The 13,438-nt window shown below is 41.4% G+C and overlaps 3 protein-coding genes across 3 annotated transcripts in view; 2 read left to right on the forward strand and 1 right to left on the reverse strand.

Moving 5' to 3' along the window:
- The window catches only part of LOC110991085 (uncharacterized), a 29,365-nt gene extending 18,946 nt beyond the window's left edge, over positions 1-10,419 (reverse strand). Inside the window, exon 1 of the mRNA XM_087134062.1 lies at positions 10,298-10,419. The gene's annotated coding sequence lies outside the window, so the exon portion shown is untranslated. The remainder of the gene's footprint in view (positions 1-10,297) is intronic.
- On the forward strand, positions 4,005-6,087 carry LOC147799690 (lectin-like). Its single transcript, XM_087135052.1, has 2 exons — positions 4,005-4,206; positions 5,016-6,087. Exons 1-2 carry the CDS (start codon positions 4,043-4,045, stop codon positions 5,314-5,316), a joined length of 465 nt encoding a protein of 154 aa, XP_086991178.1. The 5' UTR covers positions 4,005-4,042; the 3' UTR covers positions 5,317-6,087.
- Positions 10,236-12,696, forward strand: LOC110991151 (lectin-like). Its single transcript, XM_022256362.2, has 2 exons — positions 10,236-10,444; positions 11,636-12,696. The coding sequence occupies exons 1-2, from the start codon at positions 10,284-10,286 to the stop codon at positions 11,949-11,951; spliced, it is 477 nt and encodes a 158-aa protein (XP_022112054.2). The 5' UTR covers positions 10,236-10,283; the 3' UTR covers positions 11,952-12,696.
- The last annotated feature ends 742 nt before the right edge of the window (positions 12,697-13,438 follow it).

Consider the following 13,438-nt stretch of genomic DNA (forward strand, 5'->3'; position numbering starts at 1 on the left):
GAACATAATGTGCTCTCAATTTGATCGCATGTGTACCTCTGGAGAGTACCAACCTTTGTATATTAAGGAATGCATCTTTAAGGTCGAGTCACGTGACACATGAACGCTGAACACCAAGGTTGCCACTATTTTTACTATACAATCGCGCTTGCTCTCAAACTGATCCGAATGTAGTTTATAACGGCCTGTGGAGACTGCAAAATTAAACTGGTGTCACGTGACCAAAAAATCATCTACAAAGTTTCCTTCCGTGGGAGATTGTGCAAGTTGATTTAAATTTGGCAAGCACGTTGCAGCGGCAAAAATGCTATGGGAAAATGATAAATATTCAAATCACGTGATAATACCACCATGACCACGTTTCAACTTTAGCACTCTGATGACTGTCAGTACCTACGCAGTAATTATATGCATGGGATTGGGTTGACTAGGCCAAACCGAATCCGAACCGAAACCGATCTGAACTCTCAAAACCGACCCGACCCGGGTACCCGACAAGAAATTAGGGAAAAACCGACCCGAAACGATATAAACGTAACCGAATCCGAAAAAAATCCGAACGTCTTGTTTGGGCTAATTATCCGTTGTTCCATACAAAATTGTATCCGTTTTGTGCCAGTATTGCCTATTTTAACGTATGAATATACTTGTCAGACGTAGTCGTGCCGTGTTGCCCTATATCTTAATGTGTGACCTGCGCTATAAAGTTGCTGCACGTCTGTGCACACAGTTCAGTATTCCAACTGCATGCGCAATTGCGCATTTCACGATTTTTCATCGTACGCGTGCACAAAGTATTTTCAGATGTTTTGTGTATTCAAACGTTTCTTTGAACAAGATTTGTAATCGTCTTTTCGATTGCACGAAACAAAATATAAACACAGTATGCGGAATCGGTGACTACATCCCCGTAGTAACTTTCTCTATTTTATCTGCCTCGTGTTTCCCAGAAAGAAAAATCGTCCAATCTTGTGAGTTGGCCGAACTGGCTTGAAGTTTGTGTGTGGCTGTGCGCGACTGCGTTTCCGGTGTACTCAAAATAGTAGTACAGTTTGTGTTCGCTTGTTTATTTTGATGTGCCGCGTCACTGCTGCTACAAACATATAAATTTGGCTATACAGTAATCTGAAGCAATATTGCAAAGAAAGCTTTGAATTTGTGTCAGTTACAAACATGGGTGATTGAGTTAAACTGCGGAGTTTTTGATATATACAGGATTGTGCCAAATAACACTTGTCATATGGACTGCCTAAGATTGTGTGCGTCATTGTTTCGATAGACTGGATCGTGAAGAGTTATCATGGAACATTGTTTAATATGTGAATCATTGAATCGCTTTATTACACTCCATCGTGCTGTCAACGAATTCTCACAAGAATAGACAGGCCTACGTTTTTCCAACGTTAAAAATTGAAATCATTAATAAAGATCATATGATGACGACACTGTGACGTCACAATCGTACGGAAACCTTGGGATTAGATTTTCTTGTTGCTGTGGTATATTTGGAACAATTTTGATTGGCTCTTTTCCCATTACAACCAAGGACATTAAAAGAGGTACTTATGAAATTTTTATACACTAAGTTTGGTTAAAATCCATTGCGATTTGGTCATTTCATGTGGACAACTGATTATTCCTAAAACAACCCTGGTGCTAAGAAATACATAAATTGAATAGGTTTTTCGAAACGTGGCCTCCTGAGAGAGTGCATCCCAATTTTTTAGCCGTTAACAATTTTTTCCTATTTCGCAGATGCTAAGAATGAAAAAAAATGGAATTCGGTGGGAGAGTGGGAGATCATTACACTGAAAACCCTCTCAGCCAATACGGGTCACTTTGTTGAGTTTAAGGGACCACGAAATAGAAATATTTCATTAAATTTTACTAAAACCCTTTAAATTACACATTTGGGTTCCAGTTAATCCCATTTTAATTTTTGTTTTGCTATTTTAACCCATATTTTGGAGCTTTTTGGTTTTATGCCAATGCTATACTATTTCAATGATTTGTGCACAAAACATTTCTAGACTTTTTTAAGCACTGTTATCGTACATTTAATTTTCTTTTCGTATTTTGGCCCACTCTATGCTCATTTGTAGGGATATGCGTAGTCTGGGTTCCAAGACCTTCCACAGTTCATTCCGCGATACGGGACACAAACCACATCACACGGAAATAGGATATGCGGGACACAGGACCATTCCTCTGGGCGTGCACATACATGTACACGCTGGGCGGAGCTACGCTGACTGTGCTTATATTATCTTCAAACACTGCGTGCAGATGAACAACGGAGGTGTGACGAAGCCTTCCCCTACGGAAGCGTATATAGGACATGACTGAAAAAATTTCTGCCTTTGTTTTTCGCCCGAGCGGATTACTATTTCGCCCGAGCGGATTACTTATTTCACCCGGAGCTGATTAGTGTCCCAGGAGACTTGGTGTATATAATCGCTCACTCTTTGCAGGGGGATGGATCATCCGCCCACGTTTTCGTTAAAAGAGAGGAAAAAAGGATTTTTGAGTGCCTTTTTCATTCAAAATCAATTGATTTGCAAAGTTTCTCATGAAGTGTGCCCAGAGTTTTCTTTTTTTTGGGGGGGGGCACAGATTGAGGTTGGGGGAAAAGGCAAAATAATTTTTTTTCTACATGTCGCAGTCCATTTTTCTTTGGTCTATCCCCCGCCCCAAAAATAAGGCCAGGCCAGTTTTCACCCACTCCACATTTTTCTCTTTAGCCTCACATTGCATTTTTCACGCTTTGGGTCTTCCAGACTTTTTTGAGTAACTCATTACAGTCATTTTCACCCATTTTTTGAGAATCCGACCTGCTGTTCTCGCGTAGTGTTCATTTTCCCGAGGCAGCCAAAAACCTACACACGCGCACACGTTGCTAGGACACGCTGGTAAGCGTTTTATAAAAGATCCTGATAGTCCAGAAATTTGATTCATATAAATTTAGTAATGCCGTCAATTCCAGTCCCTTTGAATATAAGTACTATAAATTTAAGGTGCTTTATATCCTTATAAACAATTAGCTTTATTTTATGAAACTGCCTCCCTTCTGCAGATAAAAGTGTCTGTGATATAATGGGATAAACTAGCCTAAGTTGAACTCTCTCCTTTTCTCTAAAAAGAGAATTATATGCAAGGAAAAAGCTCTTTTCATAATCAAATAAAAAATCTGTAACTTTTTCAGGGGAATGGAAAGACTCTGAGCCCGCGCCCGACCAGAGTGGAGAACTGATGCGCTTTTGTTCAGGTTTTATGGCTAAAATGTTTTATAGATTCATAAGGGTAATTTTCAGTCAATTCTATTGACACTCCAAAAAACTTAATCTGCGGGGGAAAGGTGATTTAATAGGAGAATATCTCTGCTTTTGCTAAATGCAGGAGTAAGAGCGCACTTCATGAGTCACTTTGCATCGTCGACACGATGGCGCGCAAAAAAAGGCCGGAATGGTCTGAGTCACCCCCCCCCCCGAAATCATCCCGCATTCTGACACACACATCTACATCACTCCCCAGGTGGATCACTATTTCGCCCCGAATAACTAATCCGCCCGGGCGAAATAAGTAATCCGCCCGGGCGAAATACTAATCCGCCCGGGCGAAATAGCAGGCCCAATTTTTTTCAGTCATGTCCTATATACGCTTCCGCACTTCCCTTACCCAGTGTGGTTTGCATAATTCTGAGGAATATTGGACAGAATCAAAGGCTGCCAAAGCTGGATATCCTAAAGGTTCCCGAAAAGTATAGGGTTAGTAATGAGAGCAATGCTTCCCATTTAAATACAAAACTTTGTAAAAGCTAAATTTGCTTTTTTCGGTGGTTATCTCTTCTGATATCAGCTGAGAATTTTTGTCGTCGTGAGAGATACGGAACAGAGCTGTCAATTACAGAAAATACACGTTGACAGTGCGTACAGAGCTGGGTGCAAATTCAACCAGCTTGGTGACGTCACTGAAAGGCTGGATAAAAAGAACACATTCGCCTCCAGTGTCTCCACATTCTCTCTGCAATCCAAATTGATTCAAAATGAACGCACTTGCTTCCAGCCTGGTCCTCACGGCCGTGGTGTCTACCGTCTTTGCCAGCTGCGGTCCTTTTCTCTGTCCGCCAGGTTATACAAAGTGGCAAACTAACTGCTACAAGCTCTTCGATGAAGTCAAGAACTGGGCTGCTGCCGAGCAACGTTGTGTGTAAGAATGACAAAGTTTGATTCTGCTTCAAGAATTCAGGTCGCATTTTATAAGAGAAAGAATGAATCTTTTAGTAACATTTGTGTTTTCCCCAATGTTTTCGGCATTTTCACAATGACTTGCATAATCTTCTGCCTTGCTCTTTCTAGTGAGCACAGCAGGGACATGCTTGGGGTATAATTGCTGCAGTACAACAACCAATGCAAACCTTTTTGTATCCGGTGAAAATACAGAATCACCGCTGAATCGGAATGATATTTTCTTATATAGGCACGCTTTCTGTGCATGTTTACCCTTCTTTATGAGAGCCCAGTATTGCATGCGTTTTATTTTCAAACGGCAGTTATCTTGATTTTCACAAGCAGCTATTTTCTTTTTAAAGAACATTTCTTGTTATAACTATCTTTATTTTATTGAGCAGGTATTTTTCATTGTCAAGAGTATTTTTTCGGGATCTTAAAGTTTTGGCCGCGGGCCTTTAATTGATTTGTATACATCAGTTATACAGGCCTGATGGTGGGAAAAGTTGAGAAGGAAAGTCCATATCCCAATTTCATAAATGACATTGGGACGCACAGTCGAGTTCTTAAAAAGTAATTTGCGGGTTTACCGCTGTTTCTATTGATTAACAGCCGCGACAAGTATTACTGTTTCCAAGAGCAGCTGTAAATGTTGTATATAAAGCCGTATTTCCGAAAAGTCAAGTTGTAGCTTATCCCTGTCAAGTGAAAACAGGGGTGAGACTGATAAGACATAGTTTCAAACAAGGAAGGGAAAAATATTTTAAAAAGCTTGTCCATTTCTCTTAGTGCCGATGGGGCCCACTTGGCGTCAGTGCACTCGGCCGCCGAAAACAACTTCGTAAACCAAATGGCACTCCAGGGCACAGCAGGCGGGCAAGAGACCTGGATCGGCTTGAACGACCACCAGACGGAGAATAGCTTCGTCTGGACTGACGGCTCTCCGATGGACTACATCAACTGGGAGCCTGACGAGCCCAACGACTTCTATCCGGGAGAGGACTGCTCACATCTTAATCACGTCGCCTCAAACGGCGAGTGGAATGACTTCTACTGCGATCAAGAATTTCGGTTCATCTGCAAGAAGTAGTCTTGTAGTCAGAAGTTGTCAAGAAATGACGAGTATAGGCTTCAAGATATAACCAGACATCGCCTGTGTCCTTTAAATTAGTAGTCTTTGCCACTGTTCCACGTTTCATGCAAAATACCAAATGAAGAGTCACGACATTGATTTTAACAGATTAACTTGAAGAAAGACTATATTTCAATAAGTTTTAACCTTTTTAACCTAACGTAGAGCATCATAATTAATCAACAAACCACATGGTATGAAGACTAAGCCTAACAGGTGTAGGCCCTAATGGTTAAAACTGATTAATCATACACGTGATGAGCAATTGATTTTGGGATGCATGTAAGGTACCCAGGAAATCGAATTTTTATACCTCTGGTTTTCAAATAAAATAAGGTTTAAAATGACAATCTATAAAACTAACACCTTTTGCATGAGACTTATGGTACAGTGTGAGGATTCAGTATTTTCTACAGAAATTGATCGTTTAAAATTAGTCGTCACAATGATATAAATAAACGGCTGACTCGCTGTCTTGCAGTAACGAGGTGTCAGTAAGAAAATGGACGCAAATGTCAAACATATCTATAGTCATAGTCGACCATAGCTATAGTCGACCATGAATCATGCAATGATTTAATTTCCAACTCAAAAGAATTTAAAGGAAAATGAAAGAATTGTCGTGTGCCAGTTACATTTGATTGCTTACGTTTCAAGAATACTTTTCACACTTGGCAGAAACTGAACAGGAAAGATGGCGATTAAATCGACTGAATATCGATTATAGTACTGCTGATTCTATAAGTAAGTGCCTTTCTATGTCTTGAGTTGAATTTTATTTTGCCCTTTAAGTGTCAAGGCGTGTGCTTAATTAATCATATTATAATATTTGCTTACATTTACATGTAGGTCATTCTTACATGCCATGCATACATTTGCACGAGTTATAAAATTGCATGGACATTACACTCATCTGCACGTACACCAAGTAACTTGTACATGCATTGCCTCGTGAGGTGTATTCTAGTGTATATAATTTAATGCGTACGAGTCACAATTTGTATACTTTGGAGTGATGAGGCGTGTGTGGTATGCATGACATCATTTCAACCATTCGCCGTTCAAAAACCGTATCTGAATTTGGATTTTAAACAGCACGGATCACCTCAGATGCATCGTTGCTTTCTTCCAGCTTGGTCTTGAAAGCAAAAACTTGATAACATTCAACGTCAGGTATTTAAGCGTCACGGAATCAGAACTGGAGACTTTACACGCTGAGCCGGAAAACCAGACATTGCGTTATTGTAAAGATCTATTATTTGCGTTGCGTCATTTTGATCTTGCGCAATATAGTTTTTATGTCAGGCAAAGCTATGACACAAACATGCTTGCCGCCATCAAGCGTTTCCAAAGTCTTTTACTGTGATAGCTATATTTTTACACAAAAATAACTGCTGCAGGGGTCCTCCTACAACCCACAAAATAACTGCTTTGTCCGTCCGTCTGGTCCGATTTGTGCAAACATTGATCCGAATGATCATTGATCACGAAAAGTGCGCTTTGCCTTTAAGAGTCATACAAGATTCTGCATTTTTCTCATCCTCCAAACCCGGCCTAAACTCTGCCGATGGTAAAATCACCCTCAAACCCGACATTATAAACAATGCCTGAGCATTCATGAAAAGGCTTACCGGTATAATAGAGTTGCTCACGAAGGCTCGCTGCGGGGTTTCTTTTGTGCAGAGGATTGAAATGAAAATTTTACTGAATCCCCTTTAACGTTAGATTCCACTTCTTAGAGGTCGTCTAACGATGACAAATGTACGACTCACGATCTTCCATTACCATTACCCTCTACAATCGCTGATATTCCTTGTGCACGGTGTAAATCATTGCACCAATTAGCCGTGTGGCTTCGCCTTCATCCTCCCCGATTCATCGTTGAACTCCTGAGCAGACAGCCAGAGCGAGTTGCGGCAACGCATCAAAGGTCGGTTGTGCACAGGACACTTGGCTTGTTTACCCGTTTTACAAGAGCAACTTCAACCGCAAACAACGGCCGGTCTATGTAGGGTCGCAGAGCATGGGAGGTGAGCCGGGCAACTTTTTTTCTCATTGTTTAGGCCTATCGGTGAATGAGGAAGTTAGTGAAGAAGGAATTTCAAGGAAATGCGAGTTGCTTGCAACAGTGCAGGTCATCTGCATGGCAGTATTTCTCATACACATTAATTAAAAGGGAGGCTGTGAATTTGAAAAAAACGGCAGTGTGAAATGAACAAGTTACACGTTAAGGTACTGTGTTAGAACTTAGTTATTCATGCATGGCGTCACTATTACGAGCATAAAAATGAATAATACAAGGTGGGTGGAGTAGTGAGGACAGTCTTCGTCGGACAGAATATTCAAGAGGGTCAATTCGGAGCAGAGCGCATTTTTCAAAGAACCAATGAGAGTGGAGTGTATCTAATGACAAGGGACCGAGGAGAACAGAAAGTAGTTCTGAAAAAGGGACCAATCAGAGCAGACGACGCGGTGGCATCGCAGAGTGTACGACGCAACGTACGGCGTTGGGCGTGACGGGCAAAGACGGAAGGAGTGACGTTTAGGTAGAAAAATATGACAAACGGAAAGGAAGACGCGACTTTACGACGCTGCAAATGATGTGACGCCGGAATGTAAAGGTAAGGAAGCGACGACATGATGCACGGAGCAGTTGCGTTACGAATGTAAGAGGCGACGCGATGTGTCATTTATAGGACACCATACTGTTCAGTACCAGCGATAGATGGTGCTGTCAATCAAGCCAACACAAAGCCATTATGGGTACACACAACAGTGATAAATATCCCCACTTCAAAAAATCAGGAAAAATACTCAGAAGTTTCTCAGATTTTCACGACACACATCAAAATAAAGCTCACTTCGTCATCTTTTATTTTCCTTTCAATTTCAGTGGCTTAACCGATGAATTTGGAAGATGTTTCTCTCCAAACAAAATCACCCCTCAAAACAGTCACTCCATTGCAAAATGAAGCAATTTGGAGGGCCCCGTTTGGTCCGATACTTTCAGAAATTCTAGCTGGCAGTCCTGCCCCTGGATTTCATCCACCTTTTTTTTAACAAACCACCCAGTCCACGTGCCACGAAATGCTCTAATAGCAGAGAATTTGACAGCCTACAAATCCTTATTCAGTCCGCGCAGGCAATTTTGGTCCTATTTACTGGCCTGCAATCTGATAGAGTTGTGACACGAGTGTCTCAATTGGTGGAACTAACATGGCGAATGGCGCGGCTGACCCACGAACAAATAATGAGCCGGTTCTCTAACAAGCAAATGGAGACCACAAGAACTGGGCCTCTGGCTTCGACAGCCTGTACACCATCCACAGACAGGATCCATTGTCATGGCACAGGAAATCTGCCGTATACATGCGAGGAGCCAAAAATAGCAACAATGATTTAAACAATAAAACAAAATAAACAATTTCCGCATGCAAGAGGCAGGTAATAAAACAACGGCAACCATCTCTCATTCACAGGTTTGAATTTTTCAAGTTAAACAGACTGGCAAAGTGTATACAGTCAAATTTTGTATAACTGGAAAAAACTAAACTAGTTTAATTCTTAATTTATGTCAAGGGGAAATGGTGTCAGTTTGACAGGGGAAAATGCCAAGCATCTGCTCCGGCGGCAAGGTATAGTTCTTGGGGTGTCACTTTCATTGAGGCGAAAGCAGGAGTCCTATCGTGGACGACCCCCACTAGACGCATCGTGGTCATTGACGGACTGAACTCGTTGGCGGAATACAACTTCACGAACAATGGAGTGTGGGGTCCTCCCCCTCCCAGAGATCCACCTTTCCACCTCTTTCCTTCTTCTGCCTCCATTGTATCTCCGTTCTTTTGTGACCCTTCTTTATTCCCTCCCAGGCTGAAAAAAACACGGCGTTTTATTCCAAACACGCATTGGGTCGACAAATTTTGCGCATTATGATTGGCCAACGCGTTGTAAACTCTTGGAGGCGCACTACTGTGAATCGCCCGTATTGCCTCCACAGTTTTACATCTCCACAAAGGCCCAAAAAACACAAACAAAAAGATGTGGAAATTCTCAACGTACAAGTTCAATTAGTTTCCAGATGACTGTTGATTGGCTGTTCACTTATGACAGTTTGTTCGAACTCCTGTAGCCATTCTTACAGTTTAGGACCAAAGGCAGCCTGTTGTTCCTGATTAAAATTACTCAAACTAAGGAAAAAGCTCGCCATGTGAATCTTGAAGGTTTACGATGGTAACATGAACAAGGCATTGAAGGTTTGTGCCGGCAGCTAATCTCTTTTTGAGTTCTGGGGTTCTTTCAGATGACGATCAGAACACATCGAATTAAAAACAACTGATTTCTTGTTTGAACCCCACAAGTCAAAACTCACAAAAGGGTTTAGTTTCATTGGTATTCCTAAAATCCTTCTATATCAACACTATGACTCTTCATGTCTAGCTGTCAATCATAGCGATGCTAGAAACCGGGAAGACAGTTGGAATGACGAGGTGGTTACAAGGATCGATAAATTTTACTACAAAACGGGCTGTTCTGATTCAAAGGAAATATTACATTTGTGAAGTTTGCCGGGAAAAATGCTCATAACATCACACCGACAGCAGATCAATGTTCACAGTGACGATTCCCGCAATGTTTGCACCATGTGGAAATTTGACAGTGAGGACAGCAGGTTTAGTCAGAATTTATCAAAGATCGATTTCATTTTGATGAAAAATGTATCGTTTGGTTTCTCCAGATCAATTTTCCAAACATTTTTTTTCAATTCCCTTTAAGTTCGGCTGAAACTTGTGTCAACAGCTTGCCAATTAAGTCAAGACATAACATTTATTTTAACACTGTATAAAAGAGAAGTGTCTCTCCAGTGTTTCCACATTTTTCGCCGCCATCCAAGTTGACCCCCCGCGAGTACTGAGCCAAGACTCGAAATGAATGCACTTACCGCCAGCCTCGTCCTCTCGGCCCTGGTGACTGCCGTCTTTGCCGGCTGCGGTCCGTCGTGTCCAGAAGGTTATCTCAACTGGGAACACGACTGTTACAAACTCTACGATGAAGCCAAGAACTGGGCTGCTGCCGAGCAACGTTGTGTGTAAGAATGAAAAGTACCAATTTAGCAGTTAGTTCAATGATCCAACCAATCCATTCGCACTTTAAGAGAAGAAATAAAATCTGTTCAGATATTCATGTTATCTCCGAGGCTTTTATTTTCTGAGCATAGCAGGGACAGGTTTCGGATATTATTTTATGGACGCCAACAAAATGCAAACTGGTTAACATCCAGTGAAAACACCCAATCGCACTGTTGAAAGGATGTGATTAATCTTTCTCAGACACTTTTTTGTATTTTTATACTGTGTGAAACTATTTCACATGCTTATAGGGTTAGGTGTACGCATGTAAGCCCATCATTCTGTTTTAACATTTCAAATTGTCCAAGCTTTTCTAAACAACTCAGGGTGCTGTTGCCATGACACCCATCAGGCAAGACACTGTGATACTGGCATACCCGCGTGTGGCACATTTGCTGCTAAAAACCGTTGAGTCACTTTGGCCGTTACTGGAAACGTTAGTGCCAAAGTATGGTCTGTGGTCAAAGGCGAGTTGAACTGCCAACCTTTCTGTTCAAATTGTGCACCCAAACTTTGCTCATGCACTAAAAACATTCTGTGGAAAGGTTGATTGTTGACTTATCGCTATGTATACTCAATCAACATGCTTAGGCCTACCATGAATGAATGGAATTATCTGACGGAAAAATATTTATATGCGGTTTTTTGTGTACAAAATGGGTTTTCCCCTCAGGATGGCATCTCCGTTTTTCTCTTGAATAGAGAAATGTTCACAAGCACAAGAATCAAACCTGAAACCAAAATTTCAAATAAGCTTATAAATTGAAATGCAGAGATGTATTTTTCAAGGGCTGTAGGAAAATCATTGTATAGCATGAGCCCTTTACAATTGTGCTGAACTTTATTTGAAAGCTGTTTTGACTAAATTTTACACGTTTCAGGAAAACATGCTGGAATTACGCATGTGCAAACAATCACACTCATGCTTGGAGAATAATGGCTGTTTTATGAATGTTGAAGGTATAATTAATTTTTTTTCAGTAAAAGATCATTTTCCAGGATGTGTTAAAATAGCTTTAGTGTGGAAAATTATAAATCGAATAGTGAAATTGTAGATTATTTCTCCTTGGTGGAAGCTGGGATGGGGCTGACGAGAAATTGTTGGGGAAAAAAAAGAAAACAAGAAAAAAATCTTGTCCGTTTCTCTTTAGCGCCGATGGGGCGCACTTGACGTCAGTGCACTCAGCCGAAGAAGACGACTTCCTCAACCAACTGTCCCAGCAAGGCACGGCCGGCAACAAGCACACCTGGATCGGCCTGAACGACCACCAGGCGGAGGGCAGTTATGTCTGGACTGACGGCTCTCCGACGGACTACCTCAACTGGCACAAGGGCGAGCCCAACAACCACGGCAAGGGAGAGCACTGCATGGAGATTAACTTCTTCGAATTGGACGGCACTTGGAACGACCATTTCTGCGATCGAGAGCACCGATTCATCTGCAAGATGCCACCAATACATGACTAGTTGGCTTCAAAGAATAATCAGACATCGCCTATATCCTATAAAATAGTCTTTGTCACTGTGCCACGTTTCATTCCAATATTAATGGAAGAGTCACGACATTTATTTCAACAGATTAACCAGAGAAAACAGAATTTCAAGTGATTAAAACCATATTTAATTTGAAAACCAGAGGTATACATATCGGTCCTGTAATGTCTTTCATACACCCTCTCAAGAAGTGTGACTTATCAATGCTGTGAGGGTTGGTTAAACTATTCTTAACCACCACACCTGTTTGGCTTAGTCCTCCTACCATGCGGCATGTTGATTAATCATGATGCAACAGTATTATTGGTTAAAGGGACATGGAATATCTTACAACATAAACTCCTTTTGTGCAAGAATTATAATCCAATTTCGGGTTTCACTGAACAGAAATTGGGCATTTAAAATTATCCATTATAATGACATAACCTAACGGCTAACTCGCACTTTTTCAATCAAGGGTAATCTTCAACCAACGGTTGGTCTAAAATGCCTCGTGTCGGTGAAAACTGGCATAGGCCTAAGTATCACCTATTTCACACAAACAGACCGCTTATTGATGAGACTTACATTACTACCTTCTACCCGCTGGTTTTACAATTCAGGTTCACAGCATTTGCTGCCCTCACATTAGAATATACAACCCGCCCCTGTTGAGACTTCATGTTGTAGAAATAAGTAATGCCAACAATAAAGCATTTGAAAACATTGCCCACAAAAACATGAGGCTCTGGTCAATTTATTTGGCACTAATTGCGTTCATTCATTACACAGCCTTTGCCGTTTGTCAGGAGATCGTTCGCTCATGAATGTCTTGGTCGAGTACAGTCGCAATAAAAGTCACGAAAATCGACAATGGTTCTTGGTGGAACTTGTATGCTTTAAGATAACTGACGGCAGTGTAAACAAAAATTCTTGTTTTCCAGAAAACAGAAAAGACTGCTTCGGTTATGCTGTCATCACAAACGTCGATGAAGTATACTGTTAGATTTCCTATATCTCTTAAAAATATAGCCTGTTAACGTCGGATTTTCTTACCCGAAAAAAAGCTGCTGGAGCAGGTTTTTCCCGCAGATTCTTTAACCTTGCCATTTATCCATGATTCCCATAAAATATGAAGGGAGTTCTTGAGTTCAGGCATCAGTATTTTCATTCTTTTCCCCTTTTTTTCAACTACCCTGGTAAAAATTGTGGCGCACGCCCACACGTCAATCGGTTCATATACAAAAGGTCCAGAGCGTATACAGGCGTCACCCGTGGCTACAGTATGTGTTTTTGCCAATACAGGCGTTTCACAATAGCGCACCTCCAAGAGTTTGCAACGCGTTGGCCAATTACATTGCGCGAAATCTGTCGACCCAATGCATTTCCGTTTTATTGATGGCTTAGGCGGGTCTACTTAGTTGCAGCGTCCGCGTGAAGGATCTGTCTTCCGCGCTTTGACCCCATGATCAGGCACGACG

Source organism: Acanthaster planci, linkage group LG03, assembly GCF_054643075.1.
Source record: "Acanthaster planci isolate LZ-2023a linkage group LG03, COTS_SCS, whole genome shotgun sequence".
In the NCBI taxonomy this organism is placed as follows: Eukaryota; Metazoa; Echinodermata; class Asteroidea; order Valvatida; family Acanthasteridae; genus Acanthaster; species Acanthaster planci.